This window comes from Echiichthys vipera, assembly GCF_963691815.1.
Source record: "Echiichthys vipera genome assembly, chromosome: 9".
NCBI classification, from domain to species: Eukaryota; Metazoa; Chordata; class Actinopteri; order Perciformes; family Trachinidae; genus Echiichthys; species Echiichthys vipera.
This window is the reverse complement of record NC_139834.1, coordinates 10,054,499-10,074,873: the sequence shown is the minus strand read 5'-3', so window position 1 is coordinate 10,074,873 and position 20,375 is coordinate 10,054,499. Positions and strand designations below refer to the sequence as shown.

The 20,375-nt window shown below is 38.2% G+C and overlaps 2 protein-coding genes across 2 annotated transcripts; both read left to right on the top strand.

Annotated features, from left to right (window-relative positions):
* Positions 1–1,581: 1,581 nt before the first annotated feature.
* LOC310952009 (acidic mammalian chitinase-like) lies at positions 1,582–5,694 on the top strand (the record flags this gene model as incomplete). Its single annotated transcript, XM_083920496.1, has 11 exons — positions 1,582–1,606; positions 1,690–1,716; positions 1,839–2,043; positions 2,129–2,185; positions 2,266–2,431; positions 2,506–2,630; positions 2,715–2,838; positions 3,810–3,992; positions 4,104–4,220; positions 4,318–4,450; positions 5,420–5,694. The coding sequence occupies 11 exons, from the start codon at positions 1,582–1,584 to the stop codon at positions 5,692–5,694; spliced, it is 1,437 nt and encodes a 478-aa protein (XP_083776622.1).
* A 7,340-nt stretch (positions 5,695–13,034) lies between these two features.
* LOC310952008 (acidic mammalian chitinase-like) lies at positions 13,035–20,079 on the top strand (the record flags this gene model as incomplete). Its single annotated transcript, XM_083920495.1, has 8 exons — positions 13,035–13,059; positions 13,499–13,697; positions 14,479–14,644; positions 14,770–14,894; positions 14,985–15,108; positions 15,201–15,383; positions 15,678–15,810; positions 19,982–20,079. 8 exons carry the CDS (start codon positions 13,035–13,037, stop codon positions 20,077–20,079), a joined length of 1,053 nt encoding a protein of 350 aa, XP_083776621.1.
* Between the last annotated feature and the right edge of the window lie 296 nt (positions 20,080–20,375).

The following is a 20,375-nucleotide window of genomic DNA, read 5'->3' as shown; positions in this document are numbered from 1 at the left end:
AAGACACAATTTTTAACCAGGCTTTTAATTAAAATCTCTCTTTCTGATTTCTTTTAGGCAGTGCCAATCAGAGCACTTTTTATCCTTTTTCACTGTTTATATCTCTGTGTTTTAGCCTTTATGCTTTTTTTTTTATGGCCTCTCATGTCTTATGCTCTTATGCTTTTATGTTCTAGTTAATGTTTTTAGCCTCTATGCTTTTATGTTTTAGTCCCTCGGTTTTAGCCTCCATATTTTAACCCTTTACTGTTTTAGGCAACAGTTTTTAATCTCCAGTGTTTCCTCAGGGGGCCTGCCAGTTTGGGAGTTGTCTCTGGTCTGGCCGCGGGGGGTGCTGTCCCGTGGACAGTTCAGGCCCAGGCGACTAGAGGGCTCTGCACCTTGGTGCGGAGCCTCCTGTCTGCCCGGGTTGGGCCGGTCTCTGTGGCGGTGCTCCCTGTGACCTTGGACTGGGATCTCACCCAGTGTGGTTTGCCCCCCAAATGTAGCTTCCTCTAGCCTCCTCTGTACCTCAGGTCTCGCTGCCCGGCCATGTCTCTGTAGTGACAGCTAGTGTTTGTGTAGGTGTGAGTGTGTGTGCCTGTGTGTCAGCGTGGCTGTGTGTGTATGTGTGAATGTGTGTATGAACGTATACATATTTGTGTATGTATTTGTGCATGACTGTGGGGGTGGGAGGGTTGGGTTCTTTTAACTTTCTTCTCCTGATTTTATTTGATGTTTCTCTTTTTCTGTACATCTCTGTAAGGCACTTTGCGATACTTTTCTGTATGAAAAGCACCATATAAATAAAGGTTGATTTGATTTGATTAAGGATTATGGCTTACCATGCCATGTGGAAAACAATTTGTTGATGAGACCGTGTTACTGCTGTATATTAATATACTTTCTACAGTATACATTGAAGCACACTATTTGCTTGTATGTCCCTCTAAAGTTGGCCTTAAGTTTGAAAGAGGAGGATTCACTCTCTAGCAGAACCATGAACATAACAACACAGAGGCTATGCCTGGTTTATCTAAAGTCCAAAGAAGCACAAGAGTGTGCTGTGCAATCATCTGACCTGAATTCTGGTAACATTAGAAAATGTAAAAGACAAAAAACAAAACAATGTCTGTGATGTTTTGAGAGAATGTTGAAGTACTACAATTCTGAAGGTTTTGAAGGTTTTGTCAAATTGATGCAAGTCAAAGCATGAGATGCATGATTAATATAAATGTCGGAATATCCAGACATTTCAGTGACAATAAGTTTGACTGACGTAAATTGCAATTTTTATTTTCATGAATGAAGAATTCTGTTAATTCCATTGGAATAGAATAAAATAAATAAAACAACATTATCTATATCTGCAGTTGGACTGGTTAGATACAAGGGTCAAATTCCTGTATGATTCAACAGTCTTTTACCAGCTTCTGTTGTTTAACTTGATGATGCAAACGCTTGGTGTCCTAAACTTTTGGACGTACCATTTGTTCCTGGTTAATTATTATCCTGGTTTGGGTATTTTTCATCAGCTAAAGAGAGCTACTGAGCGCTCTCTCTTTCTTTGATATAAAAAGAGCTCATCCAAGCACAACCACCATGAGCAGGCTAATTCTAATTGCAGGTAAGGCACAATGAAAAGCAGGAAATTGTTTCCAAAAAACATGTTTTAACTAATAACTACTTACTAAATCTGGACTTTTAAAGGTATCTGTCTTTCCCTTGGCAGTTTGGGTGAGTTCATGAGTTATAGCACTTATTCAAATTGAACAATCCCAGTAGCAACTGAAAAAAAGTCTTGTCAGTGATTATTCCTCAAAGACTAATGAAAATCTTTTCTGTTCTTCGATGAATAGTGTCATCCTCCAGACTGGTGTGTTATTTCACTAACTGGTCCCAATACCGACCTGGCAATGGAAAGTTTATGCCTCTAAACATTGATCCAAACCTGTGTACCCACCTGATTTATGCCTTTGCTGGTATTAACGAGGCAAGTGAGTTGGTTACCATAGAGTGGAATGATGATGAACTCTATAAATCCTTTAACGGACTCAAACAGAGGTCAGTCCAAAATGTTGCTAGTATGATCTCTGTAATGTTATGCACAGTAGTGATTAAGGGCAGCCAAATTTGTATATTCCCACAGGAATCCAAATCTTAAAACACTGTTGGCAGTCGGAGGCTGGAACTTTGGAACACAAAAGTAAGATATTCATATTCGATAAAGATCAATGTTTTTATGTTGTCTTGAAAGCATTTTTCTCTCCCAAAAATTCTACCCAGATTCACAGCTATTGTGTCAACTCAAGCCAAAAGAAATACATTTATTCAGTCCACTATCAAACTACTGAGACAATATAGTTTTGATGGACTTGATTTGGACTGGGAATACCCCGCTGCAAGAGGAAGTCCTCTGGAGGACAAGCAGAAATTCACAGTGTTATGCAAGGTCAGATCCAAAATTTTAGTACTGATATTCAACATGGACTACAAAGTGACTTTACAATAAATGTTCGTGTACAGGAACTCCTCGAGGCCTATCAGGCTGAGGGCACAGCAACTGGCCGGCCCAGATTAATGGTCTCTGCTGCTGTGGCTGCTGGCAAAGGAACCATTGATGCTGGTTATGAAATTGCAGAGATGGCAAAGTATACCAAAATGTTACTCCACACATTATCCCTATGAGTAGCTATCATGTTCTGGCAAAATTGCTCTCATATGCATTTCATCAGGTATCTGGACTTCATTAATGTGATGACGTATGACTTCCATGGCACCTGGGAGAGTGTGACAGGACATAACAGCCCCTTATACAAAGGATCCCAAGAAACTGGAGAACATGTTTACTTAAATACTGTGAGTACAATAAATAAAAAAACGTCTGGAAATGCCGAAAAAAACGTTGAAATATTGCCAAAGCTTTTGTTAGTTTCTAGCCTAAAATCCCAAAGTCACACAATAACACAAATTAACACATATTAACTGATCAAGGCAGTTGTAGACCAGCAACTCCTGTGTTCTGCAAGGTAAAATAACTGTTGAATGTTTATGTCAATGGAGTCTGGTTGCTTTGGCGAGAGCATAGCTCAGCTTCAGTTACCCAGTGTGTAAACTTAAACAAGGCTGCCTGATGGCAAGGTAAAGCAGTGAAAAAAATCTAAATATAGCATACACAACTGATTTTTCTTGGTTGGGCCTTTTTTAGGTGGCTAAAATATGTTTAGCTGCTGCTCCCATCCACAGTAGTACATTGCTCAGCTTCAGGGCCTGTCCTCTGCCTCTTTCTCCAAACTAGGGGTGTGCCAACCGCCATCTACTGTAGGTAATATACTGACTATGGATAGGTTCCTCTAACAACCCCACTTCAAAATATACAAACTATCCCTTTAAGCTTGGCTGAGATTAAACGCTTAGGGCAATAATAAATGGAAGAATACTTTAAATTAATTAATTAATTAATTAAGATTGACATAAAGCATGTGACTTAAATCTCCACTGAAGAGAAAAAAATTGCAACACACTGTTTTTCATAGGCTATATGAATACAACTTAAACACCATATTTCCATCTGCTTTTCCTTTGTTTTAGAGTTGGCTGGTTGTCTTTTAATACTGTCATCTCCCTGTTGCAACCCTCTGCAATGGTTTAATGGTGACTCTGCCACCAATTGTTTGTTTAGACAACCTCCTAATATACTAAGTAGAAGATGGAAATACGCATTTATTTGCATTTTCTCTTGCAGATTTCTCCAAATTAAGTTAAATATTTGCACAAAATGTGCTTGGAAACTTGACTTTTGTCTCTCTTTCTCTTAATTTACATTCCAGGACTTTTCCATGAGATATTGGCGGGACAAGGGAACACCTGTAGAAAAACTAAATATGGGCTTTGCTACATACGGGAGAACATTTCAACTTTCTACTCAATCCAGTCAGGTTGGAGCACCAGCCAGTGGTCCCGCTGCTGCTGGTGTTTTTACAAGGGAGGCCGGCTTCTGGTCCTATTATGAGGTAAATCTGGCAACAACTCATTTAATTTACGTCTGCCTATGTTTTGTTAGTAACTATGAGCAACTGAGAGCTTTGATACATTTAAAATGTGTATCTTTTATAACGTTTCAGGTTTGCACCTTTCTTCAAGGGGCCAATGTCCAGCTGATTGAGGACCAGAAAGTCCCATATGCAGTCAAACAAAATGAGTGGGTTGGATATGACAACAAAGAAAGCTTTGAGACTAAGGTAGTGTATAAACATGTTGCTCATTTATTTTGCCACTTATCAGAATATAATCAAGTGCATACATAGTTATTAAGTGTTTATTTAATTATTTATTCAGGTCCGTTACTTAAAGGACAACAGATTTGGAGGAGCTTTTGTCTGGGCACTGGATCTGGATGATTTTAATGGACAGTTCTGTGGACAGGGAAACTACCCTCTCATCAGCTATCTCCGCTCTCTTGTAGTCCCAGGTAAGTAGAAAGTATATGAGGAGCTCTTTTCCAAAACGCTATAAATCCATTTTAATAGTTTTCAGGAAAATTACATTTTTTACCTACACCCACACATTTGGTTAATATTCAGTTTATCTTGTCAAAATGGTTTATGGCTCAGTCTGAACATGTTGAACGGACGGACCAAACAAAAAACTCTCCCACTTCAGAGCGCCGCCATGTTGGATCGCATTGGAACGCTCACTGAATTCTGATTGGTCGAGAGGACCTATCGCATTTAGGCTAAAAATAGGTTTGGCGCTGGTCGCGGTTTGGAAAGGAACTGCATCTTGAGACCATTTTAATAAACAAGGAAACATAGAGATTTGGCATAAAACATTGATGAAGCAGTGAAAAGGTTCTGTATACAGCAAAGTGGTGTGACAAACTCATTGTTTTTAAATATGGCTTTTATCTCATTTTGGAAAAGAGCTCTTCATATATTGCACAGAAACCCTTAAAAAGGCAGGAGTGGAAAATTAGTTTCGAAAAATAATGTAACTTAAACTTATCTCATTTGCACCTAAGTGAAACATTTTGTGAGTTGTATTTTCCAGGATAGATCGCCCTCTTGAGCTGTACACAGAATCAAGACAGTAAACATTTTGACATTCTATTTGATGAAGAGAGAAGTGATACATTATTGTATACCCTGGTCATTTAAATTACACATTCTAGTTTTAAAATCGATGTTATCATATCAATGTATAGACTTACCGCAATCCTTATTTCTACAGTGAAAAAGATCTAAGACTTGTAGTATGCACACAAACCTTGAGTATAAATAGTTAAAATCCATGTTCATGAGTTAATTGCATTTGTCATCCACTTGACAGGTGAAGCATCACATTTTCTTATAAATATTTTTTTCCACATTAATTGACACCAAATGACTTCTGTGAACTTTGACTTTACAGAATACTGATCATTGACTGTTTTTTTCTACAGATCTCCCTCCCCTTCCCACTACAGAAACCAATCCAGTTCAAGGAACTCCCTCAACAAACAGAGACAACCCTCACACCACACCTCCTCCCAGACCCAGACCAACTACTTCATACAAAATCCCAGACAACTTCTGTGCTAAAAAGACTGGTGGGATTTATGCCAGACCTGATGCCCCGGGTACTTATTACAGTTGTGCCAATGGCATCACCTGGATCCAAAACTGCCCAGAAAATTTGGTCTTTCAAGATAGCTGCAAATGCTGCAACTGGCCCTAAAACCTTCCTTATTAGATTGCCTATGACAACACACACAGTGAGTTCCTTAGCTGACCATAAGTAGCAAACAAGGAATGATTAATCAACATAATGAAGCAATGTAGCATCAAATCTGTAAAACACAGCGTTGAAAGCATGAGGATAACTAAAAATAAAAAATAAATAAAAACAGTTTTACATGAGATTTATTAGAACAGCTTTTTAAGTTTTGATTCCTGAAGCCACAAATATTTCACTTGCACTACAAAATATAGGTACTTGTAATCTGTGTAAGCTTAATTTTCTTTAGTATGACCACAAGTGAGCAGTAGAGTGGTGTACATCTGTTATTGTGATCGCCTATAAATATCTGTCATTTGGGGGCGGCAGTAGCTCAGTCCCTGTGTGGATCATGAATGGAGTGTGGACTGGTGGCCGGAGAGGTGCCAGTTCATCTTCTGGGCACTGCCCAGGTGCTGTTGAGCAAGGCACCGAACCCCCAACTGCTCGGGGCAGCCCCCCTGCTATAACATTTCTCCATTAGTTGCATGTATATAGGTCTTGTTTGTGCATGTGTGTGTATTTCGGGCCAGTGTGTGTGTTACCTGAATAATAATAATAGAGTGAAAAAAAATCTAATTTCCCCATTGCGGGGACTAATAAAGGACATCTTTTTCTTCTTCTTCTTCTTCTTCTTGTTTAGTAATAAAAAGACTAAGATATCTTACCTTAATGCAGTCACTTATATTATATGCAAACAATTTAAAGTCAGGACATTTTATACATATCGTGTCATTTGCATCTCAGTTTTGAATTTTGACCTGTTGACCTTGTTAGTTATACATGATTCTTAAAGAGTGGTGTGTTTACATGTACTATGGGCTAAGACAAATATGTGGAAGCCACTTATAATAGGTTATATGACAGTGAGAGTCAGTCCCCAATAGAAAGACAGTATGCCTATAGTTTAGCGCAGACTGATGGTGTCTTAAATTAATAACCAAAGATGGATCCTTCCTCTTCCAGCTGGTGGCACCTGAGAACACTGTCTAGCTCATCAGTGCCTACATATGGGTGTGGTATACATATAAGATTTTTTTCCAAATTTGACTGCATGGTCTGTCACACCTATGCACAGTTAGTACCACAGTTAATTACAGTCAGTGACACGGCAGTCCTTGGAGGAGTAACCTTAATTGCTCTGCCCTCATTAGAATGTTACCTGCCACGACGAAATGAGTTTAGTCATCTCACATGCTTTTGCTTACATGACAACAGTGCGTGTTGTGAAGTTGCTCTGACGTCCTAGATGCCCATTTAATGACAGGGTGGAGGTGTGGAAACACACAAATTGCATCTTAATTAGCAAAGATGTGCTGTCAATCACACCCAGTCAGCGTAATGACTTGTGACTCTTCCTGGTATTGCTTCTGTTGAATAACTCAGCCACTCACTTGCTCAACTTCAAACACCCTTTAAAGTGTGCCAAGTTCCATAAATGTTTTTTTTTTTTGTTTTTTTGGTTATGTTCCCAAAACACTATATATGGGCAGTGTAGAAGCTGCTTTTTAAAAACAAAAACAAATAAAAGTTTCAAATCAAACCTCAAATCATATAAATCATAGGGCCACTGTTGCACCATGGATTGTGGTTTACGCGAATATTGTCCGCATATTGTCCAAACGAATGTTCAGTTTCAACAGAAAAAAGTGTTTTTTTTAACCAACAAGCAAGCTAACTAAGAAAATTCTTGTGCTTCTCCCGCTCTGGTAAAAAAAACATTTGCCCGCCCAGGTGCATGCTGGTCCCTTGCCAACAGCCTACATATATAATTTCAGGTGCCCCTCTAACGTGACTGAAAGAAACACAACACAAATAATAAACAAAAAACATTTAAACTAAACAAATAATAAACCGGAATGCTAATAGAATTCTAATCATGATTAAATCAAATAAATTGATCGAGAAAAATCAAAACTAACTACTCACTAAACAGAAATCTAAACTAAACAGCACAAAATACAAACAATAAATAAATTGGTCCAACAGGCAGTGTCAGCACTATTACTGTAATACTAAGAGGAACTTAAATTCAGGAAAGGAAAATATATAATCATTAGTAAAAATATATTACAAAAAAATCTAAAATATAATTACAATAATCTATAATATTTAATCGTCTAAATTTGATTATCTGACATTCCTGTTATGATTTTTTTAACATTAAAGTATTTTTCATAGTCATTTGAACCAAAATCATAAGATGCAGCCGTTGACATCTCCAGCATCACAAATAGGCCATAGGCAGTAAAACACATAATGAAGCACCAAATCTGTAAGACAGAGTGTCAAAAGCACGAGACTAACTAAATATGAATCTGATTCGGAACACACTTGCTAGTAACTGTAACAGGCTCACTATGACAGAGTCATAGCAAACTTCAGAATGTGTGTACTAGTCATTAGTGTACAGTACATCAACATATCAGACATAGTTATTTTCCTCAGTCCACCAGACAATCTAAAATCCAACCAAATAATAATGAAACACTCATTTATAAGTCATAATGTGGAGCTAAATTGTATTAAAAGCAGAAAAGAAATAAATAAATAAATAAACGTGCATGTGTAAATGGGATGTTTGAAAATCCGCTGTTATGAAGGGAAAAAGCAGCCCAATTCAACTCTCTCTTGATCAGCTTTTTGAACCCCTTTATTAGAGGAGAAAAGGCCACAGGTCTGCAGGAACTTTTTGTTCTCTAAGGAACACTAAATTGTTATCACTAATGTTATAACCCATATATACCGTAAGATGCACTATATGCTGGCAAGTGGTGTCTAAATATTTTGGCATAAGACTTCTGTAGGCACCACAGCTAAGCAAGTGGGCTTTTGAAATGTGAAATTGTGAAATTAGTACGGCGGGGTGTGTAGGAGCGGAGTTTTGGCTTTAATTCCATTTCCCTCACAGACAGAAGGGACATGACAGCTGTTGTGTCTCCCCCTGCTGATTTTGAATCATTATCTTGAATGTGAATATAATAATAGTTATAATGATGAATAATTGTAAATAAATCCTTTGTGCTTACAGTTTTTTTTTGTTTTTATACACTTGGCAGGCAGGCTCTGCGTGACGGTGGATGTTGTTTGTTAAAGAAAACAATTTTTAGCTAATTTTAAATGAACAATTACTATAATTAGTCCATAATACCCTTAGTTTATAACTAATCAGTTTTTTTGGGTGTGTCAGGTTCCCTTTGAGTGCCCTTTGAGTGGCATAGGCACACCCTGGCGCCAAAGCTTCGAGTGGCACATCAAGTACCAGCTGTGGAGTGGTGGAAATGTACAATCCCATCTGATCAACTTGTTCTTTAAAGCATTACTTTAAAACTCAAGTTTCTCCCTATTAGAGTTGTTCCAATACCGATACCAGTATCAGGAATATCGTATTGGTGACTACCCAAGTCTAGGCACTGATCTGATACCACATGGTTTAGCCCTGAATGCAAGTTAATGCTTGTCAACAATGCTGTTTGTCAATAGGTTAACAAAAACTAGTTCTAAGGAAAGTGTTACTAAATGATTTGGGTGTGTGTGCCATTTGCTTGATTGTTTATGATTTTTTTCAGGATGTGCCTCCTTCAACGTCAATAAAGCTAACCGTTGGCTTTGCTCTTGATTTAATTAAATTAAATAAACCATTGCCTAATTAGATGTGCCTTAGTTAGTTTCTATTAACCATTTGCACTAAGTCTAGCCTTGTTCTGTGTGTGTGTGTGTGTGTGTGTGTGTGTGTGTGTGTGTGTGTGTGTATATATAACTACTCAAATTGCATCTGGAGCTAAGAGGAAAATTGGGTGGCGTAGCATAAGACCACTGAACTCCACGTAGGGAGATGGGTCAGGTCAAAGATGTCATATGCACATATTTGTGCATAATCACATGAACCTGATGATAAGAATATATTGCTCAAAATATGCTAAAGGCATTGTGTGTCCTGATGGTAGGGTTTAAAGAGGGAGACCATGAAATTGCAATTTGCTTGATTAGATCTAGAAGGAGATCTATGTTCCCCGCTTTTCCCAAAAAAGTTCCTATGTTCCCCGCTTTGTTATTTTTTCCACAAGTAGTGCAGAATTCCTCTGCAAATAGGCTTATGTAGACCCTAACACTGACCCTGACCCTAAACGGAACCCCTTACCCTAACAAAATGCTGAATTAAATCAGCAAAGGCATAGGCTTAAATAATTAATTATTTTTTTGCCTAATATACCTTACATATGATGTTCTTGAAAATATATTTGTTGATAACTGGAAGAAATTCTATTAGCATCTGGAACCACAGATGAATAAACAGCCTTTTGCTCTATCACCAAGAAAAAAAACTACTAAACAATAGCTGGATCTCCTAACATAGCAAATATTAATGGAACAACAATCAGTTCAATCAAATATATTCGACAAATCTAAAAAAAATGTCCTGCTGAGCTAATGCCACAACCCAAGAATAAATAGAAAGTTAAACCTACCTGAGATGTATCCAGATAGCTCTCAAAATGATGTTTTGTAAATAAAATAATTTGATATTATGACCACATTGTTACATCCGTATGCACTTATTAGTGAATAAATAGATACATAGCCTTTTTATTTATTATGCCAGATAATAAAGATCAAAGATGCTAACTGAAATTGCAATGTCCCCATGCAGTTTAAATCCGGAAGGAGACCAATTTTAATTAAATCAAAAGCTCCTAGCATTAGGTGTCTTTGTTCTATTGTTCAAGTTTGTATCCATATCTAATTGTAACGTCTCAACACTGCAGCAATTAACCCCTCCCAAATCAACTGTCCTGTCAGCTATATAATCAATTTAAAACAGCACAGCCACACTTCTGTCACCAGTTACAGCAGAGAGACGGTATACTTCTTTCACCATTGTATTTGTAAGTATCTATTTTACTCTGCACTCCACACAAGATTTGAATTAATGTCTTACTTGTTGCAATGCACTGTATATTGTTATTCCTGCTCATCTCTCTGACTCACTTGCTAGGTGAACTTCTCATTCTGTGTTCAATTCATACCTTCAGTGATATATCTGTTAAGAGTGATACTGAGTGAGAGTGATGTAAGGGTGGCTGTTGGCCATGTCATTCCCACTCCCAATACTTTTGCCATTTGATAACTTTATTGTTACATTTGGCCCTAAATTCTGCACCTATATTTTCTGTTTTGAAATAACATTTTTATTAATCATTTAAAGTGTTGTGTCTTGTAATAACATCTGATATGTTCTTCAATTATTCCAGATGCTGTTTGATCACAGATTGAATCATTATCCATTGACCTGATAAAGGTAAATAAAAATATCATAAATCCAGTAGAGAGCGTCTAAATGTACATGATAGGACAGTGACCCATCTCTTAATAATATAATTTTAACATTCTGTAGCCACTTACAATACTGCTTGCTTTTGTCGCCATTTGCTGATAGTTAATGAATGTTAACTGTGCCCATAAACTGTTAAATTTACCATCACAAGCCAAGCAAACACTTGTTTCTAAACCCTGCTTTGTGTCCATGGTTTACCCTGATGCTAATGCTTTTTAAAAACCATTTGCTGTCATTTTGAAAGTGGTGTTTTCCCATTCTTGCTTGAGTTCGATTTCTGTTGCTCAACCATGTGGGGTCTCCTTTGTCTATTTAATATATTTCATAATGCACCAAACCTTTTGAGTGACATGTCGGGACAACAGGCAGACCAGTTTAGCACCCACACTATTTTACATAGCCATGCTGTTGTAATACGTCCACAATGTGGTTTGGCATTGTCTTGCTGAAATAACCAAGGCCTTCCTTGAAAAATATGCTGTCTACTTGGCATATTTCTCCAAAACCTGTATGTATTGTTCAGCATTAATCGGGCCTTCACACCAGGTTAGTCATGCCCGGTGCACTAATGCACTCCTATACTAACACAGATGTTGGCATTTGAACTGTACCTTAATATTAAGCCGTATGGTCCCCCTCCGCCATAGCCTGGAGGGCGGTGTCCTCCAGGCTACACAGTTCAATCTTTGTATGGTAATGTTTTAATTTGCATTTGTGGATCCAGCAACAAACTCAGCACGCAGAAAATGGTTTTTGGTGTGATGCTAATGATACTATCCAAAATCCGCTATTATAATCACTCTCTCTCTCTCTCTCTCTCTCTCTCTCTCATAATAGCATCCATAATGATCAGTAGCCATCCAAACTGTACATATAGGATGCACACATGACGCTAATATATTTTCTGTTGCATACTGTGACATTCGAAAACGTAGATTTCACAAATCTCCACTTAGTTTTCAGATTCTGTGAATCTTTTATTGATATGATCTACTGTAGATGATTAAATCTCCAAATTTTTGCAATTTTAATTTAAATTTTTACAATTGAGAAACATTGTTTTTAAATTGCTGAACTATTTGTCAGTGCAGTCTTTCACAGAAAGATAAACCCCTACCCACACCTTTACTTCAGGAAGACTCTTCGTCTTGCTAACTCTTGTTAACCAGACTACATGAGATAGGGAGGACATATGCAGCGCATGCTATTTTAAAGCAATAAAAGGCGCCTGTGTGCAGATTGGCACTGATGCGCTGGTTGTGATGAATGATAAAAAATCTCAAGTATCATTACAGTGTGAAACAAAAGAGTCTGTTAGGTTGTGTTTAGGTTGATATAAATTGATACAAGTAAGTGCTTAAACAAAACAAATTAAATAAAAGCACTAAAATATACTTAACAGCTATTTCCTTTCTATGAAAAATGATATAGACTTTACTTAATTAATTTAGATTAATAGAAATTATAAGTTGAACAGAGTTTAGTAGCATTTACTTCATTTCCTCACAAATGTTACATTTAGAGGCAAGTACAATACACTTGATATTGTTGAGTGGCTTGTATTTGATATCCAGCAGTAAAATTTACTTGAAAAAATTGAGTGCAAATTGTTACAAGGATTTTATGAAGTTAATCCTACAAGTTTTTTTCAGTGTATTTATATTTGACAGTGTCCCAACTTTTTGGGGAAAAGGGTTGAAATCCAAATAATTTGGCACGTGGCATGTACAACTTATGAGTTTTCAATTTTGAACCCTGACATACAGATCTACATTATATTAAAGAAATGACCTGACTGACAGCATAAAGAGTTTGGGTACTGAACTAGAATTTATTCAAGATTTCTGCATTCTTGAGGTAACAATTTAATAGAGTCCGGATTTGTCTTTAAAATTTTGGTGTGGTTTTTTTTACAGCTGCCTATTGAAACACCTTTTCTATTTCTGCTCATCCACAAAGTGGCAGCATGTGCAAACACATTCTTATTGCAGGTAAGGCACACTGGTCAAGTAAATATTTCTATAAAAAAGTTTACTCAAATCACCAAATTGTATTTCTTTAAATGCAAGATAAATTCCATTCACCTCTGATGTAAGTAATTTACCTGGACAAATAAAACCGAACCTATCTGTTATGCCACAGATAAGTTAAATAGAGTGGGAAAACCTGTGGGGTTTTATATTTTGCATATAAACAGACTGAAACTGTTTTTAACCCCATACTAACCAGTCTGTCACTTTGAAGGTCTCTGTTTGATCATCAGCAGCTTGGGTAAGTTTATAACGTGCATAATTCATGAGCGACAGTCTTACTTGCAGATACTCAACTATTGTTGGTAAACAAAGATCTTGGATACAAACAAGGATCATTAATATAACTGATGTCTTCAATAATTTATTAAAACATCATGATTTTTTTTCAATGTTTCAGCCTCTTCCTCCAGGCTGGTGTGTTACTATAACAGCAAAGATAGCGCAGAGGATAGGAATTTCAAGGTTTCAGATATCGATCCAAACCAGTGTACCCATCTGATCTATGCCTTTTCTGACATTAACTACAAATACAACCTGGTTCCAAGCTGTGCAACGGACAAACAAAACTATCAGGACTTTAATGGACTCAAAACCAGGTCAGTGCTTAAACCTAAAAAAAAAAGAAAAGTAAAGTGGTCTGGATAGTTTCTGAATGCCGTGCAAAAAAAAAAATCTTTACTAAACTTTTTACACAGAAATCCATTGCTCAAAACCCTTCTGGCGGTTGGTGGCTTGACCTTCAATACACAAAAGTAAGTGTAAATTGCAGTTCAACATGTTAGTAATTTCCTGACCATGAAGTGTTCCCCATATATGTTTTTGGAGCTTGACACAGCATGTGACGTGCATGGTGAAAATAGATTTATTAGAAGTCTGTTTTTCTCTCTGTATTTTCTGATTCATGGACTGATGAAAACAGACATCCTAAATCCCCTCTGTAAAAATCCTTGACCCTAATCTGTCAAAAAATTAGACAAGAATTTGTAACCTGGCTTTATCCAATGTTCACATTTCTATTATGGAAATGGATGCATGTAAGCACATATTTCATAAGGCCTGGTTAGCAAATTTAAACATTACATTTAAGAAAACTTGTTATACAAAAAATATTTGTCTTAATGAGAGCAATCAACTGGGGAAGTTGCATGGTGATATATGATTTAAAATGTAATTTTATTGGGTGTACGCATTCAATCCTATGCAAACTGATAACAACCAAATCGTACATTTCAGGCCAATAGGGAAACTTTTGGGATTTTCTTGACATACATGATCTCATGCTTTGAGTTACTCTTGGTGATAGTGCGAAACAGAGTACTTAAATGCATTATATGGCGTGTCCTCTTGAGAGCACTGTTTTGTTCAAATGTTTACCAGATTCCGTAAAATGGTTTCTGCACAACGAAAGAGAACAAGGTTCATCCAGTCTGCTATCAAATTACTGAGAGCAAATGGGTTTGATGGGCTAAACCTTGACTGGAGGAATCCTGGAGGACCTGGGAGCCAACCACAGGACAAGCACAAATACACACTTCTGTGCAAGGTCAGATACTAATTTTTTATTCTGGGGAAGACAATGTAAGACTTATGCCATACTGTAAACACCATGTTTGAAAATATAAGATTGTAAACTTAACTGACACTTATCCATGCCTTTCTGTGTTACAGGAGTTCAAAGAGGCCTTTGTGGCCGAGGCAGCAACAGCTAATTGTGACAGATTAATTATCACTGCTAGTGTCTCTGCTGAAAAAGAAACCATTGATGCCAGTTATGAAGTTGCACAGATTTCAATGTAAATCTATTTTTTGTAATTCTAAACATTATACACATGATTTCCTGTCGTCATGTTTTGGTGAACTTGATTTCCCCTGGACTTTATCAGACACCTGGATTTCATTAATGTGCTGACATTTGACTTTCACAACCCCTGGGAAAGTGTCACAGGACATCACAGCCCACTATTCCAGGGATCTCAAGACAGTGGAAATAATATCTACTCTAACACTGTAAGTACAGGGATTCATATTCAACAGCCCAAACACATTTCTAAGCAGAAATGTCTTCTAATCACAATAGTGATTTTTTTTTCAAATTCAAGGACTATGCCATGCGGTACTGGCGAGACCAGGGAGCACCTACACAAAAGCTAAACATGGGCTTTGGCGCATATGCACAAACTTTTAATCTCTCCTCTACATCCAGTGATGTTGGAGCACCAGCCAATGGTCCTGGTGCAGAAGGACACTTCACTGGTGAAGAAGGATTCTTGGCCTATTATGAGGTAAAACTGAAAGCTGTGAAAATATCATTCAGTAAAATAAACTAATAATAGGCTAAGCACTTTCACTATCCTTCTTTTCAGACTTGTCTTTATCTTGAAAATGCAACAATCCAGCTGAGTAATGATCAGAAAGTTCCATATGCCGCCATAGAAAATCAATGGGTTGGATTTGACAACAAAGAGAGCATTGATATTAAGGTATTCATCTATTTATTTCATGTACAGTATATGTAGTAATTCCTGAACAAAAGGTTACACAAATGATGTACTGTATTTTGTTCCTCATCTTGTTAGGTCAATTACCTAAAAACTAACAACTTTGGAGGAGTCTTTGTCTGGTCTCTGGATCTAGATGACTATAGTGGACAGTTCTGTAAACAGGGAAACTTCCCTTTCATCAACCACCTACATACCCTCTTGGATTCAGGTATCCAAAATGCAAACACTGTATGTCCTATCCTGCCATGTTTAGAGTAAATTTTATTGAATGGCATCAGCTTTAATGGAAAAATATAGTATTGATTGTATTAAAAAGTATTACGTCAAGTCTTTGTGTGCACTTTGTACAAAGAATTGTCAGTAGCTTAAAGAGTACATGACAAACTATCTGATATGATGATTTAATTGTTTCAGAGTTTCCTGGTGTTATGGCTGCAAATGAAACTCCAACAATAACTGAAACACATGGCGGAAACCCCTGTAAAGGAAAGATTGATGGGAAATACCCAAACCCTTATAACCCAAAAGGTTTTTACCAGTGTACTGGTCAGATTGGAATCATCCAGAACTGCACAGGGAATCTAGTCTTTAACCTGAACTGTGTCTGCTGTGATGATCCTACAACAACCACTTTGACAGATACTACCAACACTTGTGTAGGAAAGACCGATGGAAACTACCCCAACCCTGATGACCCAAAAAGTTTTTACCAATGTACTGGTCATATGAAAATCATCCAGAACTGCCAAGAAAATTTGGTCTTTCACCCAAACTGCAATTGCTGTGACTTTCCTACAACAACCACTCTGACAGATACTACAAACCCCTGTGAAGGAAAGGTTGATGGAAAATACCACATCCCTGATGACCCAAAAAGTTTTTACCAATGTGTTGGTCAGATGACAATCATCCAAAACTGCCAAGAAAATTTGGTCTTTAACCAAAAGAGTAAATGCTGTGACTTCCCTACAACACCCACTCTGACAGATAATACAAACCCTTGTGTAGGAAAGATGGACGGAAACTACCCCATACCTGATGACCCAAAACGTTTTTACCAATGTACTGGTCAGATAACAATCATCCAGAACTGCCAGGAAAATTTGGTCTTTAACCCAAACTGCGATTGCTGTGACTTTCCTACAACAACAACTCTGACAGATACCACAAACCCTTGTGTAGGAAAAATGGATGGACACTACCCCATACCTGATGACCAAAAACGTTTTTACCAATGTGCTGGTCAGATGACCATCATCCAAAACTGCCAAGAAAATTTGGTCTTTAACCCAAACTGCGATTGCTGTGACTTTCCTACAACAACCACTCCGACTGATACTATAAATCCTTGTGTAGGAAAGAAGGACGGAAACTACCCCATACCTGATGACCCAAAACGTTTTTACCAATGTACTGGTCAGATGACAATCATCCAAAACTGCCAAGAAAATTTGGTCTTTAACCCAAACTGCGATTGCTGTGACTTTCCTACAACAACTACTCTGACAGATACTACAAACCCTTGTGTAGGAAAGACCGATGGAAACTACCTCAACCCTAATGAACCAAAAAGTTTTTACCAATGTGTTGGTCAGAGGACAATCATCCAAACCTGTCAAGAAAATTTGGTCTTTAACCCAAACTGCGATTGCTGTGACTTTCCTACAACAATCACAGTGATAGATACTACAAACCCTTGTGTAGGAAAGATAGATGGAAACTATCCCAACCCTGATGACCCAGAAAGCTTTTACCAATGTGTTCGTCAGAGGACAATCATCCAAAACTGCCAAGAAAATTTGGTCTTTAACCCAAACTGCGATTGCTGTGACTTTCCTACAACAACTACTCTGACAGATACTACAAACCATTGTGTAGGAAAGATGGATGGAAACTATCCCAACCCTGATGACCCAAAAAGCTTTTACCAATGTGCTGGTCAGATGACCTTCATCCAAACCTGTCAAGAAAATTTGGTCTTTAACCGAAACTGCGATTGCTGTGACTTTCCTACAACAACTACTCTGACAGATACTACAAACACTTGTGTAGGAAAGATGGATGGAAACTACCCCATACCTGATGACCCAAAAGGTTTTTACCAATGTACTGGACAGATGACAATCATCCAAAATTGCCAAGGAAATTTGGTCTTTAACCCAAACTGTGATTGCTGTGACTTTGCGATAGCAACCACTGTAACAGATACTACAAACCCTTGCGTAGGAAAGATGGATGGAAACTACCCCGACCCTGATGACTCAAAACGTTTTTACCAATGTACTGGTCAGATGACCATCATCAAAAACTGCCAAGAAAATTTGGTCTTTAACCCAAACTGCGATTGCTGTGACTTTCCTACAACAACCACTCTGACAGATACTACAAACCCTTGTGTAGGAAAGACGGATGGAAACTACCCCATCCCTGATGACCCAAAAAGCTTTTACCAATGTGCTGGTCAGATGACCTTCATCCAAACCTGCCAAGAAAATTTGGTCTTTAACCCAAACTGCGATTGCTGTGACTTTCCTACAACAATCACTGTGATAGATACTACAAACCCTTGTGTAGGAAAGATGGATGGAAACTATCCCAACCCTGATGACCCAGAAAGCTTTTACCAATGTGTTCGTCAGAGGACAATCATCCAAACCTGCCAAGAAAATTTGGTTTTTAACCCAAACTGCGATTGCTGTGACTTTCCTACAACAGCTTCTCTGACAGATACTACAAACACTTGTGTAGGAAAGATGGATGGAAACTACCCCATACCTGATGACCCAAAACGCTTTTACCAATGTGCTGGTCAGATGACCTTCATCCAAACCTGCCAAGAAAATTTGGTCTTTAACCCAAACTGCGATTGCTGTGACTTTCCCACAACAACTACTCTGACAGATACTACAAACACTTGTGTAGGAAAGATGGATGGAAACTACCCCATACCTGATGACCCAAAAGGTTTTTACCAATGTACTGGACAGATGACAATCATCCAAAATTGCCAAGGAAATTTCGTCTTTAACCCAAACTGTGATTGCTGTGACTTTGCGATATCAACCACTGTAACAGATACTACAAACCCTTGCGTAGGAAAGATGGATGGAAACTACCCCGACCCTGATGACTCAAAACATTTTTACCAATGTACTGGTCAGATGACCATCATCCAAAACTGCCAAGAAAATTTGGTCTTTAACCCAAACTGCGATTGCTGTGACTTTCCTACAACAACCACTCTGACAGATACTACAAACCCTTGTGTAGGAAAGACGGATGGAAACTACCCCATCCCTGATGACCCAAAAAGCTTTTACCAATGTGTTCGTCAGATGACCTTCATCCAAACCTGCCAACAAAATTTAGTCTTTAACCCAAACTGCGATTGCTGTGACTTTCCTACAACAATCACTGTGATAGATACTACAAACCCTTGTGTAGGAAAGATGGATGGAAACTATCCCAACCCTGATGACCCAGAAAGCTTTTACCAATGTGCTGGTCAGATGACCTTCATCCAAACCTGCCAAGAAAATTTGGTCTTTAACCCAAACTGCGATTGCTGTGACTTTCCCACAACAACTACTCTGACAGATACTACAAACACTTGTGTAGGAAAGATGGATGGAAACTACCCCATACCTGATAACCCAAAAGGTTTTTACCAATGTACTGGACAGATGACAATCATCCAAAATTGCCAAGGAAATTTGGTCTTTAACCCAAACTGTGATTGCTGTGACTTTGCGATATCAACCACTGTAACAGATACTACAAACCCTTGCGTAGGAAAGATGGATGGAAACTACCCCGACCCTGATGACTCAAAACGTTTTTACCAATGTACTGGTCAGATGACCATCATCCAAAACTGCCAAGAAAATTTGGTCTTTAACCCAAACTGCGATTGCTGTGACTTTCCTACAACAACCACTCTGACAGATACTACAAACCCTTGTGTAGGAAAGACGGATGGAAACTACCCCATCCCTGATGACCCAAAAAGCTTTTACCAATGTGCTGGTCAGATGACCTTCATCCAAACCTGCCAAGAAAATTTGGTCTTTAACCCAAACTGCGATTGCTGTGACTTTCCTACAACAACTACTCTGACAGATACTACAAACCCTTGTGTAGGAAAGGTGGATGGAAACTATGCCAACCCATATAACCCAAAAAGCTTTTACCAATGTGCTGGTCAGATTACATTCCTTGAACATTGCTCAGAAAATATGGTCTTTAGTCAAATCTTGAATTGCTGTAACCATCCCACAACAACCCTTACTACCACATCCACAACTACTCCTACTACAACCACAACAACTCAACATAGCACAGCCATAAAATTGTCCCATACCTCAACAACACCCCCTAAGACTACAACCGTTCTGAAACACACTCCCACAACAACCCCCACTACTACTTCAAAATTCCCTACCACAACACCCCGGCCTACCACAGAATTATCCCATAGCTCAACAACTCTCATAACCACTCCCAACAAAAACAATCCAACATGCATTACCACATCTATTACAGAATTATCCCATACCTCAACAACACCACCTTCTATAACAACCACTCTAAAACCCACTTCAACAACTCCCAAAACCACTTCAAAAGTCACTACCACAACAACTCATCCTACCACAACTACAGAATTATCCCATACCACAAACACAACACTGCCCCCTACTACTACCAGAACAATGCCCCATTCCACAGCCCTAATTACCAAAACAACAACAACCACTCCAGCCTCCACTTCCA